Here is a 20,855-nt window from a genome sequence, read left to right as displayed (position 1 = left end):
ATGGAAGACTGTACAATTTGGGGGACGGGGGTCCTTGGTACTTGTATTGTTTGTAACAAAATATCTGACCAAAGCAACTCAGATCAGGAAGGCCATGAGGAAGTCGTGAAGGAAGCCATGCTAAAGCAGCAGGAGCGTGAGGCCCACGGTCCTGAGGAGAGATGAGAACTGACTGAATACTGACCTTTTCCTCTGTGTTCAGTCCAGAACCCAAGCCCAGGTGACAGTAACACCCACATTTACAGTGCGTTTTCCACCTCAATTAAGCTATTGATCCCCTATGGACAATGCCCCAGATTTGTTTCTATAGTAACTCTAAATCCCATCAAGATGACAAGATAAATCATCACACCCTCTTTAAGTGAAATACAACAATACAAATACAAAATTTCATGTGAAATTGGATACTTATGTAAGATAAAAAGAACTCAACAAATCAGAAAGCCTTGGCAGGTTGGTTTTGTTTTATTTTGTTTTTATAAAGTCAGGGTCTCACCATGTAGCCATGGCTGTCCTAGAACTCATTATATAGACCAGGCTGGCCTTCAGCCCAGAGGTTTGACAGCTCTACTTCCAAAGTGCTAAGATTAAAGGTGTGTGCTGCCATGCCCAGCCTCCCCCCACCAAAAAAAAAAATCAGAAACTTTTAAAATACTGACAAACGTCATAATATCCAGGAAATTAGGGTTTGACTAGTGTCCTGACACACCATACAGTTCTCCCTGTCCCTACATTTCTTGGCATCAATGAGAATTGAATCCTTGGCTTATAATTTTACCCACCTGCCACCGAGTACATTCCAACTCCGTCCAAGTTCAGCTTTGTTCTCTTTCACAGCTTGTTAATGTCCAGTGACAGGGCCCAGAGATGGTGTTCTTGCGGTGACATATATATATATACATATATATACATATATATATGTATATATATATGTGTGTGTGTGTTTTATATGTTATATATATTCTTGAGTATATGTTTAGTATATGCATACAGCTTCCTTTTAATGTGTGTGTGTGTATGTGTGTGTGTATGTGTGTGTGCATGTGCACATGCACATATGTAGCAATCAGAGAACAGCTTTGCAGGATCACTCCTCTTCTTCTAGCTTTATGTCGGTTCCAGGGCTAGGATCCTGGTCGTCAGACTTGTCTGCCAATTGCTTTTATCCACTGAGCCGTTTAGCTGCCTTCCATGACACAGTGTCAGTCCTTGTATCTTGTTGATATGGTCCCCAAGGATTTGAGGGATGTTGGTGTCTTGGGAGCCAACCTTACATAGAGATGGACAATAACTTTACTATATATGTAACCATCTATGAATAAATATAACCCATTTCACCGTGACCACTCCACTATCTTCCTAATGAAGAACTTTCCTAAAGAAAAGCATAATTAGCACACTTATTAATTGTAGTTAAAGCTTTTGTTTTGGAGGCTGAAGAAATGATTGCAAGTTCAGTTCCCAGTACCCTTGTTGGATGCCTCACAGCTTCCTCTAACTCCAGCAGATCTGCCTCCCTCTTCTGGACTCCACAGGCATCCACTCTCACATTCACACACTCTCACACACCCCAGATATAAAATTAAAAGTAAAGATGAATCGCCCAGCAGTAGTGGCGCACTCTGGAGGCAGAGGCAGGTGAATCACTCTGAGTTCAAGGGCAGCCTGGTCGACAGAGTTAGAATCAGGGCCTTCAAGAAAGCCTAAGGAAATAAATAAGTAAACAACGTCTAAAAAAGATTTTATTTTATTTATAAAGAGCTAAGGCTCACTATATTATCCAATTTGGTCATGAATTTCTGGGCTCGAGAGAACCTCCAGCTTTATAGTTTGGACTGGTATACCTCACTAGGCTCGGAGGACTTCTGCAAAATTCATGAAAAGCAGGCGAACATAAGAGGACACTCTTGGGCTGGAGAGATGGCTCGGTGGTTAAGAGCACTGGCTGCTCTTCCGGAGGTCCAGCAATGCATGGTGGCTTGCAACCCTCTGTACCGTGATCTTGGCACCTCTCCTGGTGTACAGGCATATATATTCAGGCAGAGCACTGTATACATAATAAATAAATCTTAAGAGTGCACTCTTAGTGTCCTTTCTGGGCCGTGGAAGGGGCTGAGTTTGAAGCTTCAACTTCATTATCACAGCAAGTGTGTCCGGTTTTACAGCAAATGTGTCCGGTTTTCTAGTGGAAAGCCAGTGTGGTGACTAAGACATAGTTATACGCCCTGCCTTATGTTTTAAGATCATCATTCTAGCAGTTAAAGGATGGGGTGGAGACTGAGGATGAAGTTAGGGATGATAGTGATGGCTCGTGCTGAAATGGTGTCGCAGGAGTGGCAAAGCTCGGCATGAGTCCCTCAATCTTTTCGCTCTTTGGTTTTTCTCAGCTGCAGAGTAGAACTAACTGTATGCTCACATTGGGCACGTGGCAGGCTGTGAGTAGCTTTAATTCCTCGTTCCGGTGGCTGTGTGAGGATGAGCGCTAAGGATTTTGAAATGATTGACACAAGCTGTTTATTCAGCAAACGGCAGGTTCTGTGTAGCAAAATAGGGCTCCCTAAAGAGGCAAAGTAAAAAAGCAGGAAATGTAGTCGGCATTTGCTACTTTGTGGGTTCTTTCTTTCTCCCCTCTCCACTCCTTTTCTCCCACCGTTTCAACCCCCTAACACTAGATAGGAAAGAAGAAAGGATAGAAAGGAAGGGGGTGACGTTGTCATCAAACTACTTCCTAATGATTGGGGCCATGGCATTCCTTGATCTTTGCAGTCAGGATATCTAATTTCTTTCTTTTTTTTTCTTCTTCTTCTTTGCCCACAACTATTTAACAAACTGCAATCAATAACAACCAATCAACAACCCGCCTACCCACCAACAGCCCTCCCCACCTCCCAACCAACCAGTGAAACCCTCACCTTGCCAAACCCAAGCATTACATACGCTCTGAAGAGTTCCCAGAATTCTAAACATCACACAACTACAAAACCCATCTGCAGCTGGCAAGATCACACCCTGACCAGACCACAAGGCAAAACAGTCAGCTGCTGTGGACAGTCAGCCCATATCCCAAAGCTGGAATTAAGATGAGACTGTATTCTTATAATATTTCTGTGTTTTGTAAAGAGCCCAAAACTCCAAAATTGCCACTGCAAGTAAGAAAGAGAAAAATGTCCTTTAAATTCTCCTTCAAGGCCAGGTATAGTGGCACACACACATCTTTAACCCTAGCATTCTGCAGGCAGAGTTCAAGGCTACTTTGGTCTATATCATGAGTCCAAGGTCAGTCAGGGCTACACAGTAAAACACTGCCTGTCAAAAAAAAAAAAAAAGAGCTCTATTTTAAATGGTTTGTCTACAGTTGGCTGAAGGTTACCAGTATACTTACTTGGAAAGAAACTGGGTCACTGAGATAAGTTAACAGTGGGTATCACTAGGCAAGAGGTCATGGGTGATTTAAAGTTTACTCGTTTGTGTATTTTCCAAAATGATCTGTGTATTTTCCAAAAATGATCATGTCTTGTGGTTGAAATCAGAAGAAAAGTTAGATAGTCTATTCTTCGAGCCTTAGGAGACACATCCCCTTGGGTTCTCCCAGCTGTCTGACTCTGGGATTTTCGGAAAATGTCGTTACATAAGGTTCTGCCACTGAACTACACCTCCAGCTACGCAAGACTCTTGGCTTCTCCAGGTGCCATGTGTACAGGAGAAAGAAGAGAATTCCTCCTCCCGGTGTGAAGAGAAGTGAGAATCCCTTCCAGATCTGAGAACCACTTCAAAAACTGACAAAAATCTCAGACACTCAAATAGCCAGCCCATTCCCCAATTTTATTGAGTTATTTTAGAAACAATAGGGGAACACGAACTCATTTAATAAACTGTAACCCTAATGAGTGTAGGGTAGATTAAAAAAGAAAAACAGGACACGCTGGACCTGGTGGTGCACATCTTTAATACCAGCACGTGGGAGGCAAGGGCAGCCTGGTCTGCACGGGGAGTTCCAGGACAGCCAGGGCTGTGAGAAGAGACTGTGTCTCAAACAAGCAAACCCTCCAAGATGGGCTTGTGGGATGTGCAGCAGGTGAGGTGGCCTCACTGAGCCTGATGGCCTGAGTGAAGTCTCTGGGATTCGCCCGGCAGGAGGAGAGTGTCACTTCCTTCCTCCCACAAGTTGTCCTCTGAGCCCCACACGCTCACTGTGGCACATGCACATGTGCCAAGCACTGTCAGCATAAATTAAAATGTAATGAAAATATTACTAATGTTAATACCTGACAGGCATTTTCTCTCCCTTGGTGACACGGATATGGGGCAGATTCGACCAGATTAAAAGTGGATAAAGGCAGGTTTATTAGGAGGCAGCTCTCGGGTGGGGTCGCCAATCTCACAGTAGAAGTCAGTGAAGTCATACATCTGGGCAAGGGGGTTTTATAGAGCTTAGGTGAGGAGTGACGATATGCAGCTAGGAGCTGGGATTGTGTCCATACATGGTCAGAATCTGAGCCCCTGGGAAAGCACTCCTGGGTGGGTTGCCAGAAACGAGGAGACAAAGAAGGAGTGATGACATATTCGCACAGAGTTTTCTCGGGGCTGGGTAGGATCTGTGCTGGACAAGTTGGGAAAAGGAGGGCAGACAGGGTTTCCCAGCTCATGCAAGGGATTGGCAGGTTGTGACTCCCAAGAGTGTCAAGATGAGACTCCAAGGAATATTCACCTTAATAAATAAAATGCATGTCTATGTAAAAGCTTGTACATGACTCCATTTATATGAAACATCGAGAACACACACATTTGTAGAGACAGACAGTAGGCTGGTATTTGCTCTGTGTAGGCAGGAACTTGGATGATAGGTACAGGGTTTCTTTCTGCAGTGAGGAAAGCATTCTAAAGTTGGTTATGGTGATTATCCAATACTGTAAATATAGCAGAAGTGATTGAGATGTATACTTTTAAAGTCAAGATTTCCTATATCCGATGCCTTGAACTCATATTATGCAGGATAACCAAGAGCTTCTGGTTCCTCCACCTCTACCTCCCAAATGTATGAATTATAGTTGTGTGCACTGCTCTCTGTGTTACGGTGCTGGGATCAAACCCAGGGTTCTGTTCATGCTTAGCAAACCACTTGAGCTATATCCCTACCCAACGTGTACAGGTAGATATGTTTTGCACGTGTTCATTTGTATGCATGCATGCACACAAAATGCATATGGAGGTCAGAGGAGAACTCGTGAGTGTCAGCTCTCTGCTTCCACCATGCAGGATCCAGGGATTAGGGCAGGTGGTCAGGCTCGATAGCAAATGTCTTCACAATGAGTTGCTCCACCAGTTCATAGCACATAATTCAAAATATACAATTATAACTAGATGTGGTGGTGAACACCTTTAAACCTAGCCCTAGGGAGCAAAGGCAAGTGGATCTCTGTGAGTTGGAGGCCTGTCTAATCTGTATAGTGAGTTTCAGAACATCCAAGGACATATAGAGAGACCGTATCTCAAAACACACACACACACACACACACACACACACACACACACACACAGATTTTTTTTAAAGAGGACCTGGATTCAGCTCTCAGCAACCACATGGTGACTCAAAACCAATTGTAACTCCAGTTCCAAGGGATCCAGTACCTTCTCCTGACTTCCTAAGGCACCAGGCTCACACATAGTCCATACATACAAGCAGACAATGTATCAATTAAATAAATCTTAAACAAACAAAAATATGATTGTCACATATGCTTATGCAAGCAATTCTAATTAAACCATATGTCTTAGGGTTTCTTGCTGTGAACAGACACCATGAGCAAGGCAACTCTTATAAGAACAACATTTAACTGGGGCTGGCTTACAGGTTCAGAAGTTCAGTCCATGATCATCAAGGTGGGAGTATGGCAGCATCCAGGCACACATGGCATTGGAGGAGCTGAGAGTTTTACATGTCATGTCTTGCAGACAGCTATGAGGAGGGTTTGAAAGCCCACTCCAACAGTGACAAACTTCTTCCAGCAAGGCCACACCTACTGCAAAAGGCCACACCTACTCCAAAAGGCCACACCCACTCCAAAAGGCCACACCTCTTAAAGTGCCACTCCCTGGGCCAAACATATTCAAACCACCACACCAAGTCTTATTTACTTTACTATTGCTGTTATTATTGTGACTAAAGCAACTTATAAAAGAAAGCATTTAATTGGGCTTATGCTTTCACAGGGTTAGAGTCCATGCTGACAGAGCAAAGTCATGGTAGCCTGAACAGCTGAGAGCTCACATCTTGCTCTGCAAGCATGAGGCATAGAGAGCACACTAGTACTGGGGCAACTCTGTTAAACCTCAAAGCCCATCCCCAATGACACACCTCCTCTAACAAGTCCACACCTCCTAATCCTTCCCAAACAGTTCCACCAATTGAGGACCAAGAGTTCAAACATACGAGCCTATGTGGGGGCTGGGGGCATTCTCATTCAAACCACCACAAACCGCGTGGGTGAATCACACAAAAGACACATGAAAGTAGAAAGAGGACTTCTTAGGGGAAAGAACAGCATCAGATAACATGAGGAAAGAGGACAATGAAGTGAAAAGGAGTAAAACTCACTATATACACATGCGCTGGCTAATTATTTGTCAACTTGGCACAAGCTGAAGTCGTCTGAGATGAGGGGGCCTCAACTAAAAAAATGCCTCCATAAGATCAGACTAGAGGCAACCTGTAGGGCATTTTCTTAATTAGTGATTGATAGGAGAGGGCCTACCCCACTGTAGGTGCTGCCATTCCTGGGCTGGTGGTCCTGGGTTCTATAAGGAAGCAGGTTGATCAAGACAGGAAGAACAAACCACAAACCAGTAAGCAGAGCTCTCCATGGCTTCTCCATCAGCTCCTGTTGCCAGGTTCCTAGCCAGTTTCTTCCTTTGATGATGAACAGGGATGTGGAAGTGTAAGCCCAATAAACCCTTTCCTTTCCAACTTGCTTTTTTTGTCATGGGTTTCAGCACAGCAATGGAAACTCTAAGACAACATGTATGAAACTATCAAAAGACGATGTTTAAAATTATTTTTAGTTCATGCACATTGGTATTTTGCCTGCATGTCTGTATGAGGATGTTGACTCCCCTAAAACTGAAGTTAGGGACAGCTGTGATCTGCCATGTGGACCCTGGGAAGTAAACCCAGGGAGCCATCTCCCCAGCCAGCGAAAAAAATTATTTATTTATTTTTTTAAAGATTTATTTTATTTATATGAGTACATTGTAGCTGTCTTCAGACACACAGAAGAGGGCATCGGATCCCATTTCAGATGGTTGTGAGCCACCATGTGGTTGCTGGGAATCGAACTCAGGACCTCTGGAAGAGCAGATAGTGCTCTTAACCGCTAAGCCATCTCTCCAGCCCCAAAATGTTGTCACCATCTATTTTTCTTTTCCGGAGCTGGGGACTGAACTCAGGGCCTTGCACTTGCTAGGCAAGCGCTCTACCACTGAGCTAAATCCCCAACCCCGAAAAAAAAATTTTAAATCCTCAAATAATTGCCAGCTTTGCTTACATGAGCAAACAAAAAGCCATTTTCATAATCAGCATATAAAATTAAAATTCAGTCTGTGAACTGTATCACGGGTATTCTGTACTTTTTGACTAATCTCCACTTACCCGTGGCTACCACTCGTGCCCTTTTACATCCAGGTTACCTTGCTCAGGAAGATATTTCTAGTTCCATCCATTTGCCTGCAAAATTCATAATGTTCTCGTTTGTAATAGCTGAATAGGATTCCATTGTGTAAATGGACCACATTCTCTGTATCCATTCTTCATATGAGGAACATCTGGGTTGTTTCCAGCTTCTGACTATTTTAAATAAGGCTGCTATGAACATAGTGGAGCATGTGTCCTTGTTATATGTTGGAGCGTCTTCTGGGTATATGCCCAAGAGTGGTCTTCAGGTAGAACTATTTCCAAGTGTCTGAGGAACTGCCAGACTGATTTCCAGCCATTCTGATTGGTGTGAGGTGGAATCTCAGGGTCGTTTTGATATGAATTTCCCTGATGACTAAGAATGTTGGACATTTCTTTTAGTGCTTCTTGGCCATTTGAGTTTCCTCTATTGAGAATTCTTTGTTTAGCTCTGTACCCTATTTATAATTGGGCTATTTGGTTTTCTGGAGTCTAATTTCTTGAGTTCTTTATATATTTTGGATATTAGCCCTCTTTTGGATGTAGGATTAGTGAGGATCTTTTTCCAAACTGTAGGTTGTCATTTTGACAGTGTCCTTTGCCTTACAGAAGCTTTCCAGTTTCATGAGGTCCCATTTGTCAATTGTTGATCTTAGATCCTGAGCCATTGGTGTTCAGTTCAGGAAATTTTCCCCTGTGCCAATGAGTTTGAGACCATATGAAGTCTAGCAAGAAGGAAGGCCCAAGTAAGGATGCTGCAATCCCACTTAGAAAGGGAAACAACATAATCATGAGAGGCAGAGAGAGGGAGGGATCTGGGTGGAGAGGAGAGAGGGGAGAGGGGGCAGAATCGGGTACGCAGGGGGAAGGGGGGAGAAGCCCAGAGGCCAGGAGAGTGAATGGAAATGTGCATCTGTGGAGGATAGGAGGCAGTCTAGAATGTTCCAGAGAGCAGGGATGTGAGAGGCTCCCAGGACTCAGTAGGGATGGCCTTAGACGAAATGCCCGATCGCGGGGAGATGGAGAGACCACCTCCAATAGATAGACAGGCCCCGCAGAGGAGGAGTGAGGCCATCCACCTACCTTCAAAATTTTTGACCCAAAATTGTTTCTGTCTAAAGGAAATGCAGGAACAAAAATGGAACAGAGATTGAAGAAAGGGACATCCAGCAACCAGCTCAAGTTGGAATCAATCCCATAAGCAGGCACCAAACCCTGACACTATTACTGATGCCATGTTGTGCTTGTAGACAGGAGCCTGTGGCTGTCCTCTGAGAGGCTCTACCAGCAGCCGTCTGGACTGAGATCGGGGACCCTTATGGAAGAGTTAGAGGAAGGATTGAAGGAGCTGAAAGGAATGGTAACCCCTTAGAAAAAACAATATCAACTAACCCAGACCCCTCAGAGCTCCCAGAGACTAAGCCACCAGCAAAGAGCATACATGGGCTGGTCCGAGGCCCCTGGCACATATGTAGCAGAGGACTGCCTTGTCTGTCCTCAATGGGAGATGGTGCATCTAATTCTATAGAGACTTGATGTCCCTGGTAAGGGGGATGCTGGGAGGAGGGGGAAAAGGATATGGGGTGAGCACCCTCTCAGAGGCAAAGGGGAGGAAGAGGGGGTAAAGAACTCTGGGAGGGGGAACCGAGAAGGGGAGCAACGTTTGAAATATAAATAAATAAAATGATTTAATTTAAAAAATTAAAATGCAAAAGCTAAGATAGGAAAATACTTGTAACACGGATGACAAAGAGTTATCCTTAAAAGAACATGTGAATGGTATCCACCCCAATAGCAGACATCCTAAAACTGACATAGTAACAAGTTAGCACAGCCCTGCACAAGCATGACATGCAAACGCATCAGGCCTTACATGCTCCCATAAGGAAAACATGTGATGTGCTTTATGTATACAACAGGCCTCTTTCAACCATAAGGAAACTCGTGGCATAGGCAGAAAAGTGGGTGGAATGGAACCAGAAAGTATCAGGTTAAACAAATTAAACCAGACTCACAACACACACTCAGTCTGTTTTCTCTCATATGTAGAATCTAGATTTAGGAGTGTGTGTGTGTGTGTGTGTGTGTGTGTGTGTGTGTGTGTGTGTGTGTGTGTGTGTGTTGTCCTGAGACTGCAGACTAAGAGCTGAGGGGCTACTACTCATCCACACATGCCCCATTACCAAAAGTTAACCAGGCACATACACGTTTAATACCTTACTTTTTCCTGGTGCGAGTTGTTTTTTAGATTTATATTTTATTTTATGGGGATGCCTGAATGCAGAGGAACCACTCCTGTGCTGTGGCCACAGAAACCAGGAGTCCTATCTCTCGGAACTGTGGGCTATAAGGTACCCATGTGGGCACTGGGAACTGAGCCTGGGTCCTCTGCAAGAGCAGCCATTGGTCTCAACCCCTCAGCCATCATCTCTCCAGACCAAGGGGGAATTTTCTTTCTCTTTTCCTCTCTCTCTCTCTCCCTCCCTCCTGCTAAAACAAATGCTTTGGAACTTTAAAGTGCTAGACTTTAGAGATTCCAGAGACTTATTTCCGATTAAGAAAAACACCAGAAGTGAAATTACACACAGCAACACACAATTTGCCACTGCACTGCTATTTTTAAAAGCATGATCTGAAGCTCTCTAAAGTGAAATAAAAATTTTTTTATTTGAAAGTTTGACTCAGAAATTTAAACCAGAGCTCTTTTTTGGGTTCTTAATTGTTTCTGTCAGAGGTCACAGAGGTGGGGGTGCCCAGTGAGGACTGTCCAGTTCTGTCCAGATGAGAGAATTCAATGATTGCTGCTGGTGAAGGGTGCCTGTTAGGATAAGGGCAGCTAAGGCTACAATTGGGATGCATCAGACAACATCCTAGAACTAGAAAGCCCTGAGACTGGGATAAAAATATGCCACAGAGCAGCTGAGAGAAGGTTGGGTGAGCTTCTAGGCTAGCTGATCCCAAAGCAGGAAAAAGCAAGTGGCTGTTTACAGGGTAGCCTCAGCTGCCCCCGCAACCTTTAACCTCAGAAGAAAAATATGCTCAAAGCCACCCAATGCTCCTAATGTGGTAGTGAAGCACCCTAGGCTCTCTCATCTGCTAGTCTCTGGGGTGTGGTTGCTTTGAGGTGTGAAAGGGGCGGTCAGGACATGGAAAACCTACTAGTTCTACTAACCTAAGTGGAAAAGGGTTTTTCAGAATTTTTCACAGCATATCAAGAAGGGGCACTGTTTATCCATGTATCAGTCTTTGTTACCTTGAACATGTCAGTTCCTGTGTTGGAACTAGGTTACTGTTACAGAAAGAAAACAAAAGTCCTTTCTCTGGAACCTATTCCAGGCAATGGACAACAAATACAGCAGGCAGTGAGGAGTGTAATGGAGAAAATCAGCAGGGTGAGGGCCTTAGAGAGCGCACAGCAGATCATTCTTCGGTAGGAGCCAAACGAGAAAACATTTAATCAAAACAGAGAGATACCCAGGAGAAGTTCCCAAGGCAGAGAAACCGGCAATATATGAACAAGAGATGCAGGTTTGATGGGTCCAAGGGTGGTCAGAAGACTGTAGGTGAATGTGGAGAGGAGGCACAGGTAGAAAAGGCAGCTGAGAGGCCAGAGTACAGGTGTTTTCATAGGCTAGTGTGAAGAAATGGACTTTACAGAAAGAAAACCAGTCCAGGACCAGGTATGTTCAGGTGAGGTCATGGTGTCTCAGTCCAGACCGGTCCTGATCCCTACAGAGGTAGCTGGTTAGACTCTGGGCATAAGCTGGAGATATGGCCAAGGCAATGTATGGATTCACCTCTCTACCCTCTTTATTATCGAACATAACAAGATTGAAACAAGATCATTTAAGAATGTCGTCAATCCTAGTAAGATTCGGGAGCCTGTCTACTCACAAACACCTATTTGTGATTCCAGAATTACTCAATGGGTGGTGGCTAGTTTTATGTCAACTTGACAAAAGATACTCATTTGAAAGGGGGAAACCAATAGAGAAAATGCTACCATAAGATCAGGCTTTAGGAAGCCTTTTGGGCATTTGTTAGTGATTGATATGGGAGGAACCAGCCCATTGTGGGTGGTGGTACTCTGGACTGGTGGTCCTTGGTTCTGTAAGAGAATCAGGCTGAGAAAACTATGGAGTGTAAGGCAGTAAGCAGCACCCCTCCATGGCCTCTGCATCATCAGCTCCTGCCTCTAGTTCCTGCACTGATTTCCTTCAGTGATGGACGGTTACCTGAAAGTGTGAGACGAAATAAGCCCTTTCCCTGGTCATGGTGTTAAAACATCATCAAAACAGAAACCTAACTAAACTTTCAACACTGTTTGTCTGAGGCTCATCTTCCTAGGCAAGGGCTAGCAAGATGATCCCTGACCTTCTTGAGCCAGCTCTCATACTGACCATACCATCCCTATCTTGCATCGTTTTCATGCACAAGTACTGTTGCTGATTTCCGGTTGAAAGAGTGATCTCCAGGCATAGTGCTTGTGCATCATTCCTAAGTGCAGGAAAGCTAGAATGTGCCCCGAATGCTGGTGGGGGCTTTTACAACTGTGTATAGTGCACACACCTGTTATTTCAGGACTTAGAAAACTGAAGCAAGACTGTGAGCTCCAGGCTAGCCTGGGCCACACAGAAAAGCTCTTAAAAAACAAGCAACAAAGGGTGTCTTTTAGGTAGAAACATGCATAAGACGGGTATGAACAGATGAATACACTATATTTGAATTTTGCTAAAAGGCACGAAAGCAAGAATACCCTAATAGTTCAGAGAAGTCACTAATACAACTTGGGGGCTCAACAGTAATGACAGCATAACTGCTCTTGCAAAGAACCTAGGTTCCTCTGGGGAAAAAGAATCCTATATCTGACAGACATCAGCTAAGGAAATTGGCTCTCATCCCTCTACCAAGGAATAACCTGTTTTTTAAAAGCCATGCCAATGTCTGGGTCCCCTGCCAAATACTGAGCTAATGGGTGTGGGACCTAGCTTTGTGTCCAAGTTTGAAAAGCTATCAGGCGATTCTAGTGTGTAAAACTTAACCTCTCAAACTTTAGCAAGTGTAAGAATCCCAATCTACAGCTCATTAGAACAGGGTGGGGATGCATCTGTATGCCCAAGACTCTCAGTCCAGTGCCCTGGGGCAGAGGTGGATGCCAGCTCATGGACATCGGGGTAAGATGGTCTTCAACTGCAGACTTGAATTCAGGCCTGGGGTGTGATGCCTGTTCCCATTCCTGTAACAGCTGATGGTGGTCCACGGACCACATTCTAACACCCACACAAAATTCTGGCCTCGCTCAGTTTAGTCCCAAACCAATCCTGGAGATGGCAGACAATCCGCCCACTTTTGCAAAACTAGGTAAGCCATAGCATGCATACCTCACAAGAAGGCAGCAATGGTCACCCTAGCAACCCTGGTACCTTCTGTTCACTCCTATTTAACTATGTGTGTTTGGTGGGTGCGTGCATTCATAACTGCAGATGCTAGTGGCATTGCACCCCTAGGAGGCTAAGCTATGGCTGACACTCACCCAGTATGGGTAGTGGGAACTGAATTCAGATCCTCCGGAAGGGCAGTGCACTGACTGCAGAGCCATCTCTCCACCCCCCCGCTGTGGTAGCTTCTCGACAATTACTGCCACTGAGAAAGTATCCCACACCATAACCAATCTTTCCAGGTTTTATTCCAAAAATTATGTGTCGAGATTAAGATGTTTATAAAGATGTCCATCATTACAATAAAGCATCCAGCTGGACAGACATGGACCCAATTCAGTATGCAATGTCCCATTTCCCCGATGGCCAAGGTAAGGAAGAAAATACAAGAAAACACTTCCAGGGGAAGGCCAGGACAGCTCCTAAGTGAACTGGCGCCTCTAAGGAGTTATAAAATCCATGATTCTGTCTATTTATCCTTTTCTCTCTGTTCTTTTTCTTTCTTCTCCCGTTCAGCTTTCGCTTCTTCCTCTTCATGTTTTTTGATCAACTGTTCCACTTCCTTTTGCTTGAGGACTCTGATCACGGTCTTTCCATTCTCTCTTGTTAGTGTGGCGATTTCCACTAGAACACAAATACACATTTGTGTCAGAGGCAGGACTCAGCAGATGTCACCATGGCTTACTCTGTTCTCTTTACCTCTCCCGTGTTTTACACTTTACGATGTACCCACATTTTCATGGGAACAGAACACCTTTGATCTTGTGATACCCGATTTTTATCTAAAGATCTTTTCTTTACCCAACAACTTTCCTAGCAAGCATTTATGTCACCTTGAAGTCTCGTCGGCAGGTGTTCTAACGGACCCACACAAGCTCACCAGAAGAACAAGACAGAATCTTAACCAGAGCAGCACTTCTTTATGGACTTCTCTAATTTCTGTTGAAAGCAAAGACCTACAAAGAGTTTCCATCAGACATGGTGGTGCACACCTCGGATCCCAGTATCTGGGAGGCACAGGCAGGGGAAGAACAATGCTAGTTTGAGGCCAGCTTGGTCTACAGTGAGTTCAAGGCCAACCACTGATACAGGATCTCCAAACAGGAGTTACATTCAGGCTTAAGCCCTGAGCTCGCCCTATGGTGTAGGACTGTAGCTTTACAGTCAAGGCTCATCTTATTGAAGACATGGAGTCCCCTTAGTGTCCCCTAAGTGGCAGCTTCAATGAACTAAAAACACATTAGAACCCAAGGCTAGAGGTACACAGTAAATCCCTCAGTTAAGACAAAGCAGGATGACATGGATTACCTTTTTCAGCTGACAGTTTACTAACATCCATTGTCTTGTTTAGCACCTTGACAGCCAGAGCCAGCGCTGACTTCAGAGTCATTTCTCCTTCTTTGTAGTCTTGTTTCAGCATTGATACCGCTGCCTGAAAAACAAAACATCAGCAAAGAGAGTTTCCTTCCAATCTGTGCATTGCTGGGAGAGCACAGGTCGGTTAGACCTAAGGCCTGAATTCACACTGACACTGAAGCAGAACAACCCATGCTGACTGCAGGGAAGGCGGCATGAATGGGGCAGGGAAGACGGAGATGCGTGCTCTACAGGACCTTTAACTGGGGCCTTGGGAGACTCCTCCTTCAGAGATTCACAACTTATAATGGAAAACTAGCACCTAACTACAGATATCATCAACAAACTACCAACGTACAGCACTAGAAACAGGCATTTTCCTTCACACTGAGGTTGGTGTGAGATTGGTATTAAATGCTATGGTAAGTACTCAACTCTCTTCGCTATTTAACATGACTGCCTTCTTAACTTTTCACCAAACTACTCACAGCACTGTTGTTTCCAATGCATGTGGCTTTCCATCCCCCGTAGTTTCCACTTGGGTCACTCTGATAGAGCTGAAAGCCATAGTGCTTATCCCAGCCAATATACAGCAAAGAAACACCAAAGGGACGTTTGCCTTTAACAAAGAAAAAGAATAATTTCAATTTTAAACCCCAACAATCTCGATTTTGAGCTGTCAGAGATGGCCCAATCCTCTGTGAAGTTAAGCATGCATCACTGGTTTGTATTCTGGCCACCACAGATAAGCTCAGTCACAAATGCCAACTGTTTCTAGGAGCTAGTCTCAGGCTGGCGTGGACGTGAGGACACAGAAGGCCAGGGCTGAACTTCATTACTATGTAAAAAGAGCCTGTTTCCAGGCTTGAAAATGCTACTTTGGCCTTGAAGAATTCTGATGATGAAGCTGCCAAATGACATGTGGAAGCAGATTTATCCATGAAGCAGGCATTATCTGCAACCCCAGTGTGCAGGAGGCTGTGGCAGGACTGCAGTAAGCACCAGAGGAAGCCAGGCTAAACTGTGAACGTCACAAACAAAATAAGGAACTTCAGGAAAATAAGAGACTTCAGGGTGCTTAGCCCTAAACAGGACAGTCCTCCAACACCCAGGGATCATGGAAGAAGGGACACAGAGGCTGTGAGAGCCTTAGGTGCTGGATGACAAGGAGTGTTTTCCAAATACAACTGAGTAGCTTTGCACATGAGCTCACAGCAGCAACATTTACAACAGCAGCAGCAAACTCTCAGCCAGGGGAGGGGCACATGACGTCCCACCTCCAGCTGAGGAGTGTCTAGCAACTGGTGGCTGCTGAGAGAGGTCAGGTTTCTTTATGGGTGTGACCCTGGGTAGCGACAGTGCTCTGGTGCAGGGCCTACACCAAGGAGTATCTGGACAGCACAATCTGAACTGAAGGATTTAGAAGGGGAAAGGGGAATGGAAGAAAAGAACAGGAAGTTGAGTGGGGATAGATATGGAAGAAAATGATGGGTCTACTATCAAAATTCATTGTAGGAAATTCTCAAAGAACAAAAATATTTTTAAAAATGCATCTTAAAGTCAGGTAATGGTGGCACATACCTTTAAGTCAGTACTTGGGATGCAGAGGCAGAAGGATCTCTATGAGTTCAAGGCCAGTCTGGTTTACAAAGCAAGTTCTAGGACAGCCAGGACTACACTGAGAAATCCTGTCTCAACAACAACAACAACATCATCATCATCATCCCTAAATAGTGTTTTAAAATCTAAAACCAAAAGGAAGCCAACAAAACCAAAATAACAACCTCAACAAACCTTAATGCAGAACCAAACAAGGCAAAAAGTTTACTCTTCATAAAATGTTTTCAGTTTTCAGAGTATTTAAAAACAAAAAAACAAAAAACCTCAGTACCTCCAAACTGTGTGTACGCCTGTTTGATATCACACAGTGCTGTAACCAACTGCTCACAGGGAATTGGCTCCTGATACTGTAATAAGTACCTAGGGTAAAGAGAATGGCACATTAAACAGGCTTCTCTCAAATATATACAATGCAAGAAGATGCTCTCTGAAGAGGGTATATATAATGAGGAAAAGAGGTCACTTGTAATAAGAGAAAGGAGAGGGCAAAACATCCATCATCCTAATATTCTTATGTGTACACAGTAAGTTTGATTATAACATATAAGAATACACTTTTCAAGTAATGGATTTGTAAAATGCCTTCAAACTTTACAAAACAAAAAGCTCTCCTAGGAGACATGCTGAGTGCTGCACTATTTCCGTCCTTACCTTTGAGCAATGAGCCTGAGTTCATTAGTCAGAACGTTGGCATCAGATGTTATGCCTGCCACACTGCAAGCCATGTCCCTAAAGGGGAAAAGAAGCCACTGTAAGGAGGAAGATGCTTGCCCCAGAATTTCTAATGTTATAAAGCACCTAGATCTCTTAGGGATTCAACAGCTTTGCCTCCCAGGGACTACTCTGAGGACAAAGGCTAGGAAAACAGATCTTCTCAGGAGATGTGCACCTAATGTCATTCAGCATAAATGATAAACAAATGCAGCCTGGGCCATTCAACAGATGTACTGATTGCTGCTCTCTGGAAATGGCAAGAGGAGGACCCAGACTACCCCCACACTTTAGGGTCTAGCTCTCCAAGCCTGGCCTGACAGGTGTGGGGGAGGGGACATGTGGGTGGGAAGTTCACAAGTTGCTTAGGTGCGCACCCCTTTCTGCCCATTCCCCAAAGCCTTCCCTGGCTCTCTACAATCTGGACATCCGCTTTGACTATGCCTAAACAAGCCCACAAGCTGCTGCACAGAGAGTAACGTGACTGTGGAGGAAGACACCATGTCAAGTGAGTGGACGAACGCCCATGAGAGGTACTGGGGCCATGCAGGGAGTACATTTCTGAGAGCTATTTAACACAGAACCCAACTGCCTTCTAAATACCTACCCCTTTACTCTCAGACAAAAGTGGATGCCAGCTTAGTCAGAGAAGCCCCAACTTACAGTGAATGCTGTTAAGTGCAGAGACTCATGGCTGCCCATGACACAGGAAATAAATGACAGTGTGGAACAACCCTGAAGACATCACTCAGACCAACCACTCCCTCTAAGGTCTGTGAACACTGTGGGAAAGGGACTGCCAACTACTTAAGGGCACGGAGACAGAGCAAGGGCTGCCAAGCACATTCTCTAGATCTGACAACTGAAATCACAAATTCACAACTGGCTTGCATAGACAAAACCAGCCTTGTCAATAATTAGCCAAGAGTAGCTGACAGGACCCTACTCCTTATATAGGACCTGTTGATTACTGATAGATTCTGGGAAAGATTCACTGTCCTAGGTTACGTACACACTGCTGAGCCTACCAGACTCCCAACAGGATAGCTCTCACACAGATGGCCCTGGTAATGCCAGTGAATCAAAACAGACAGACATAATAAATGCAAAGTTTGTGGGGAGAGGGGTGGGGTATGGGAAGGCAGGGGTAGGATAGGAGAGTGGTCAGTATGCTTGGTGAACAAGTCCAAAACTGTAATACATAAACAAATAATTTACTAGGACCCAGTGACAGCAAAGTCTTCATATAGCACAGTCAGTCCTCCACCAGCAACCAAGTTCCACAGCCAGTTTCAAGTACTCAAACTGAACAGAAATCCGACTGTACCTTGTGGCTGAACTGTGCCAGATCTCCAAGAGCCTTGTTCTTTGGTAAAGAGTCAGTGTAACTGTACAAAATTCCTGCATGTCATTCTAAACAGTATACCGAGGGCCTGCTTTACACTAGGCCTGTGTTAGTTTATTTTACTATTTTGTTTCATTAGATTTTCATAACCACTCTGGGTCCTCAAGAAGTCAGACAGCAGGTAAGTCACCATGCCTTGCATCAATGAACTTTAGATTTGAAACCAAATCTGTGTGACCAGAAAGCACATACATTCCTTTATCACTGCACAATGTTATTTGCACCAGGTGTCTGGCTTTGCACTTCAAGTGAATTATACACATAAAGAACATACTGAGACATAATGGGCTTCAAGGAGACTTCAGGCAAAATAAGGCAAATACACAAATTCTCACAAGGAAAATAATAAATCTGCTCCCTTCAGTTCTACTACCTCACATAGAAGGTCCCTCCCTAAACGTGCAAATCCTACTTATGATGAAAAGTGCAACAGTTTACACTCATCCCCATGATCTCACTTACTCGTTAAGTTTATAAATTTTCTCAGAAAAAAAGACTTCATCAAGAAGCTTGTGGATGTTGCGCCTCTCTGCTGCAAGCAGAACGCCATCATTGGCTAAAATTCCCAAACAAGTGCCTGCGTGTCCAATGGCTTCCATGGCATATTCCACTTGGTATAAGCGACCTACAAAACAGCGAGACACACAGTTCCTCTGCGTTCTTGCACCGCTGATCTGAGCGAAATCAGCAGTGCCACAGGTAGGTTAACATCAACAGCCCTGCGTTTACTGGCCAACAATCAGGAAGGATGTAATCAACCTGGTGATAAGTTATCTCCAAGAATGAAGTTAACTCCAAAATGCGTGTAGCTAAACGCCATACTGAACCCCAACACTAAAAATCTACTACTTAAGGCAACAACAATAAAACACCCCAACTTCCTTTGGAGCAGGTTAAATTTTCTAATTTACCTTCTGGAGAAAATATTGTGGTCCTGGAGTCATATCTTCGAGACTGCAAAGGAAAAACAGAGAGATGATGCCTGCTCAGGGGAAGAAAGCAACTTCCAGAAGCCATCGAACAGTATACAATGATATCCTGGTGCTGAGTTCAGGGGGAAGAAGGGAGACCCCGTTCAACTCCCTCCACCCCTTCTGTTTCACTTTTTTTCATGCCAGGCTATTAGCTTCAAACAAGCCATAATGTTCACCAGGAAAAAGTTAAAGGAATGTGTCACGAACTCACCATGGCTTCTGAATTTTATGTGGATCCTGCAAAAAGAAAACAGGATCACTAAAATAACAAAACAAACAAAACCCCCCACAATTTTAAGAAGAGTCTTTTACTGTTTGTAGCGTTTGATCCACACCATCACTCAGCTAACACTACCTGCACCACCAGGAACTAGACAGATGTTGGGACAACACGATTAAGGTAAACCAGGGCATCCTGAAGAGCTCACAATCTAGCAGCCAGATGTGACAGACATAGATTATAAAGCAACGTGAAGAGGCACTGAGGGTGGGGAGGTGGGGGGGAGTGGGATGGCCAGCAAGTAAGTTTTTAGGAAACCAATACAGATAAAGAGAGTAAATTAGGGTTGGGGATTTGGCTCAGTGGTATAGTGCTTGCCTAAGAAGCTCAAGGTCCTGGGTTCAATCCCCAGCCCCGAGGGGGAAAAAAAAAAAAGAGTAAATTAGAGATGGGAGAGGCAAAAGTAAGTTGAAAAGCCTCACATCAAAGAGGAAGAATTGGGAAGGGGTGAAGGGAATTTCTAGTAGAGCAGGCTGAGAAAGGCTAACAAAGTGGATAATTCAACAGATAACAGACAAATTGCTTAAGTCTCATATGGTCCTAAACTTGGGGGTGTAGAGGAAGGTGGTAAAACTTGTCCTCGTTCTGTTTCTTCGAAAGATAGCAGTGGAAGCTCTCCCTTAGTGGAAAAAATGGCAGAGTTCAATTCCTATGTTGCCAAATAATGGGATATAAGGAAGGCATCTTGGCTGGAAAGCTAAATGGACATTTGAAGGGTCTGCGCGCCCAGGTGAAAACAATTTATCTTACTCAAGACGACTCCATCGAAGGGCTGGACGCCCAGAACCTCAGGAACTGGTATTTTAGAAAAGTCGTCAGGCCTAAGGGAGAGCTAACCTGCAGGGAGTCGGTTCCAACACGTAGGAGAAACAGAAAGGTGGCCCTGAGCACAGCAGCCAGGAGGCCACGGCGGGTTTCGGATTCGACTGTGAACACAGCTACCTCCACGCCTGGCGCCGGCGCCACAAGATTTGGACTTTCCCCGCAGCTCCACTTTCCCAAATTGACTCGCTGGGCCCCCACCCAACCCCTTGCACCGGCTCAGTGGGTCTCAGAGCCCGGGCCAGCCGTCAGGGCCGCGCGGGGATGCCCGACGGCAGCCGGCGGGGACCAGTCCCTGGCAGGCCGGTCACCGAGGAGGCGGGTGCAAAGTCATCGTGCCCATGGCTCCTCGGTGGCGGCCGCGGACCTGGGCCGTGGTCTCCACGCAGATGGCCCCCGCCCGGGAGACAGACACCTCACTTTTGCGGCCCCTAAAGGACTGAGCCTCACCGGAGGAAGACAGTGAGGGTGCAGATCAGCGCCGCTTTACTCAGCTGGAGAAGAACCAACCCGGATGGCCAAGCATCGGCGGCGAATATGGCTCCCGCGCGTGCGCAGAACTGCAAGGGGGCGGGGCGAGGAG

General features: G+C 44.9%; 1 protein-coding gene across 2 annotated transcripts; it reads right to left on the bottom strand.

Annotated features, from left to right (window-relative positions):
• Positions 1-13,334: 13,334 nt before the first annotated feature.
• Positions 13,335-20,795, bottom strand: Psma4 (proteasome 20S subunit alpha 4). Of its 2 annotated transcripts, none has more exons than NM_017281.1 (9): positions 20,723-20,795; positions 19,382-19,407; positions 19,108-19,150; positions 18,659-18,821; positions 16,732-16,809; positions 16,352-16,440; positions 14,949-15,079; positions 14,413-14,536; positions 13,335-13,728 (listed from the first exon to the last, which is right to left on the bottom strand). In NM_017281.1, the coding sequence occupies exons 2-9, from the start codon at positions 19,382-19,384 to the stop codon at positions 13,574-13,576; spliced, it is 786 nt and encodes a 261-aa protein (NP_058977.1). In that variant the 5' UTR covers positions 19,385-19,407; positions 20,723-20,795; the 3' UTR covers positions 13,335-13,573. The 2 variants fall into 2 exon arrangements, with proteins under 2 accessions (NP_058977.1, XP_038936898.1); XM_039080970.2 differs by lacking the exon at positions 20,723-20,795 and adding an exon at positions 20,288-20,628.
• Positions 20,796-20,855: the final 60 nt, after the last annotated feature.

Source organism: Rattus norvegicus, chromosome 8 (genome assembly GCF_036323735.1).
Source record: "Rattus norvegicus strain BN/NHsdMcwi chromosome 8, GRCr8, whole genome shotgun sequence".
NCBI lineage: Eukaryota > Metazoa > Chordata > Mammalia > Rodentia > Muridae > Rattus > Rattus norvegicus.
The sequence above is the reverse complement of the archived record's forward strand: the minus strand, read 5'-3'. Positions and strand labels throughout refer to the sequence as shown.

Excerpts from the sequence above, each read along its gene's own strand:
- Psma4 (NM_017281.1), bottom strand. Across the intron at positions 16,810-18,658 it reads AAAATTTATAAACTTAACGA|GGACATGGCTTGCAGTGTGG; the intron begins GTAAGTGAGATC and ends TTTCCCCTTTAG. Across the intron at positions 14,537-14,948 it reads GCATTGGAAACAACAGTGCT|GCAGCGGTATCAATGCTGAA; the intron begins GTGAGTAGTTTG and ends TTTGTTTTTCAG.